This window comes from Caenorhabditis briggsae (genome assembly GCF_000004555.2).
Source record: "Caenorhabditis briggsae AF16 supercontig from assembly CB4, cb25.NA_150, whole genome shotgun sequence".
NCBI lineage: Eukaryota > Metazoa > Nematoda > Chromadorea > Rhabditida > Rhabditidae > Caenorhabditis > Caenorhabditis briggsae.
Window position 1 is genome coordinate 7,568 of NW_025543315.1, and position 3,791 is coordinate 11,358.

Genomic DNA, 3,791 nt, shown 5'->3' on the forward strand with positions numbered 1-3,791 from the left:
ATGCAGAAATTCAGAAATTCAGAAATTCAGAAATTCAGAAATTCAGAAATTCAGAAATTCAGAAATTCAGAAATTCAGAAATTCAGAAATTCAGAAATTCAGAAATTCAGAAATTCAGAAATTCAGAAATTCAGAAATTCAGAAATTCAGAAATTCAGAAATTCAGAAATTCAGAAATTCGGAAATTCAGAAATTCAGAAATTCAGAAATTCAGAAATTCAGAAATTCAGAAATTCAGAAATTCAGAAATTCAGAAATTCAGAAATTCAGAAATTCAGAAATTCAGAAATTCAGAAATTCAGAAATTCAGAAATTCAGAAATTCAGAAATTCAGAAATTCAGAAATTCAGAAATTCAGAAATTCAGAAATTCAGAAATTCAGAAATTCAGAAATTCAGAAATTCAGAAATTCAGAAATTCAGAAATTCAGAAATTCAGAAATTCAGAAATTCAGAAATTCAGAAATTCAGAAATTCAGAAATTCAGAAATTCAGAAATTCAGAAATTCAGAAATTCAGAAATTCAGAAATTCAGAAATTCAGAAATTCAGAAATTCAGAAATTCCGAAATTCAGAAATTCAGAAATTCAGAAATTCAGAAATTCAGAAATTCAGAAATTCAGAAATTCAGAAATTCAGAAATTCGGAAATTCAGAAATTTCTGAATTTTCAGCCAATTTTCAGCCAATTTTCAGCCAATTAAAATTCAAGATTTTCAAACCTTTTTCAATTTTGAGAAAACTTACAATTCCGCCGCCAGTGCCTGCTCCATCAAAATATTCTTTGGAATCGTCAACAAATTTTTTTGTACAATTTGCTCATTTGCTTCTTGAGATTCTTCCATTTTTCAGCTTTTCTCAGCAAATCCCTCAACCCGTCAATTCTTGGGAAATCTGAAAAGTAAATTACCGTAAGCACTCTAATAGAACGCCACCCGGACTGTCCAATTTGAGCCTATATATCTTGGTTCTTTTGAAAGATATCAAAAAGTTGTCAACTGATAAAATGTTTACCATGATATCAGCAACATTTTATTAGTTAACCAATGCCTAATCCCATGATAGGGGAGCCGTGCCACGGGTTCCAGGGGTGGAGCTTGGGAATCGAGAGCAGGGGAAAAGGTGTGGAATGTGAGCGTGGGAAGATTTGGAGCACATGAGTGCCTAAATTGGGAAGCAATGAAGCAGGATTTGGGTGAATTTTCGGTTCATAAAATTTCGGTTTAGGAAAAAAAACACATTTTATGATTACCGTAAAACTTCTAGAACGACACCCGGATCGTCCACTTTGAGCCTATATATCTCATTTCTTTTGAAAGATATCAAAAAGTGGTCAACTGATAAAATGTTTACCATGATATCAGCAACATTTTATTAGTTAACCAATATTTTATATCTCTTACAGAAAATGAGATAAATGGGCCCAAAGTTGACGATTCGGGTGGCGTTTTATTAGAGTGTTTACGGTAAATCTTTGATTAAGGGCTAAAAAAGAAAAGTTAATCAGAATTGATAAAAGTGGGCCAGGATCTATGAGAATTATCCAAAAAAATGGATAACAATGGAAAAAAACATCCTTCAACTCAATTGAATAATAGATTTCAATTCAAAACTATCTTAAAGGAAAATGGATCCAAGTTCAAAAAAAATAGATGAAAAACCAAGAAAATTGAGTTCAAATCTCTAGAATTTGCCATTTCCAGAACACGGAAACCTAAAAATTGGAGAAAAACGGTTCCAAGAAACTGTTTGTCCGTCTTCTGTTCCACTGTCTGCGTCTCTCTTCTCGTTCTCTCTCTCTCTACCTCTCCATACGGCCTTATAATCATCTCAACGTCCACACGACGCTCATACACAGCACCTCTTCCCAACTGACCTCACCGAGAATCTGCAAACACAAAGACGCCAAATTGCGTACAATGTGGGCCATTATCCGAGCACTCTCCTCCTTATACCTGCTATATCGCTCGTTTCTCTAACCACTCTCTCGTATAGACCCACTATCTCGGCTAGGAAGCGAGATAGGAGGTGAGGGTGAGGATTAGCGGACACCTTTTTGGCAGCTATTAGAATCCTTAGAAAAGCATTTTTGGTCCATTTATCGATTTTACAGGGTTTTGCATATTTCGATTCTTCAAAGAATCCAAATTCTTGGGCCTTTTATGACCATTTTTCAGATTTTTCCAACCAAAAAACTTCTGGAACTAAAGTTGTGGATCAAGCTCTTGTAAAATGAGCAAAAAGAATCAAGTGAGTTTTAAAATTAGTTTTGTTTGAAGATTCTAAAAAATTTTCTAGAGAACTCTTGAGGTTTCCAGAGAGTGAAGATTTTGGATATTTAGATTTCAATCATTCCCGAAATTCCCAAATCCCGAATTTTCCAGAAACCAAAGTCTAAACCACCCCCAACCAGTCAATCCAAGGCTCCAGATGGTCCACCGAAATTCGAGATTTCCAAAGAATCTTCTGGAAGCTCATCCAGCCAAAATGTGTCCTATGACAGCAGTTTTATTCAAATTGGAAATTTGAAATTCTCAAATTTGGATCTTAATAATCTAGTGAGAAAGTCGGGAAGCAATGAGAAAGGTGAGTTTTATGAGATTTTCAAAAATTTAGATGGTTCTAGAACATTACAAAAAGTGAAACTATCAATTTTCAGACCTCACCGACGATCCGGATTTCATGAAAAAGTTGGACGCCTATGCAAGTGAACAATCTCAAGCAATTATGGATTCTACGGTCAAGGTAGGAAAATTGAGGCTTCTGCAAGGTATGGGCAAGTAATGGGCAGGGTTTGGACATGATAGACAAATCGCTGGGCAAATTAGGGCCAGAAATGGACATAGTACAGGCAAAGTAAGTTTTGGGCAAGTATAGGCAAGTAATGAGTAAGTATAGGCAAGGTATGGGCTCAACTTCCGCTGGCTCGTCCTTGCTTGCCCTAGCTTGCCCTAACATGCTCAAGCTTATCCTTGCTTGCCTATTCCTTGCCCCTGCTCGATACGGACAAGTTAACGCTGCGTCAGCTTTTCCCAGGTTACCCTAGCTTGCCCTAGCTTGCCCAAACTTGCTCTAGCTTGGTCTAGCTTACCCACGCTTTTCCTTGATTGCCCTAGCTTGCCCTAGCTTGTCTTTACTTGGCCATATCTTGCCCATTCCTTGCCCGTGCTTGCCCTAGCTTACCCTACTTTACCCTAAGCAGCCCTAGCTTGCCCATTCCTTGCCCAACCAACATCTTCCAGACCCTCCCATCAGCCACCGAGCTTCTGGAAAAGTTTCCGGTCCAACTGAAAATCACCAGACTCGACGAAGACGTCTCCCACGATGTCAATCTAACAAAACCCTCAAAATCCAACGACGCGGCAACTGAAGTGACTCGTCGAGACCGTATAGTACACCTGACAAGACACATCGAGCCGCAAAAACCAAAACGACCGGTGCGAATTTATAAGAATCGGAATAAGAAAGTCCTACTTGGAAAATCAACATTTGTGAATCCCACTGGAGAGGACACTCCGTATTTTCCAGAGAAAGCAGATCTGGATTTAAAGACTTTTCAAGAATCGGAACTTGAATCGAGCAAACTTCGAGAGAGGAAATATCCATCGTTGGATACGCAGAAATTGTATTATAAACATCCAATTGGTGAGTTTATAAAATAAAGTTTTGGTCCCTGAACAGTTGGAAAAGTTTTCAGAAATCGCCCGCGAAATTTTGAGCCCAAATTTCAAATATTCGTTTCCATTTAAAATGGAGATTATGATGTCAACTACTGGAATTTCAGACAGTATAC

General features: G+C 37.6%; 1 protein-coding gene across 1 annotated transcript; it reads left to right on the forward strand.

Annotated features, from left to right (window-relative positions):
• Positions 1–2,230: 2,230 nt before the first annotated feature.
• On the forward strand, positions 2,231–3,660 carry CBG24393 (the record flags this gene model as incomplete). The annotated part of the gene is made up of 4 exons (XM_002648215.2): positions 2,231–2,248; positions 2,383–2,584; positions 2,658–2,743; positions 3,241–3,660. 4 exons carry the CDS (start codon positions 2,231–2,233, stop codon positions 3,658–3,660), a joined length of 726 nt encoding a protein of 241 aa, XP_002648261.2.
• Positions 3,661–3,791: the final 131 nt, after the last annotated feature.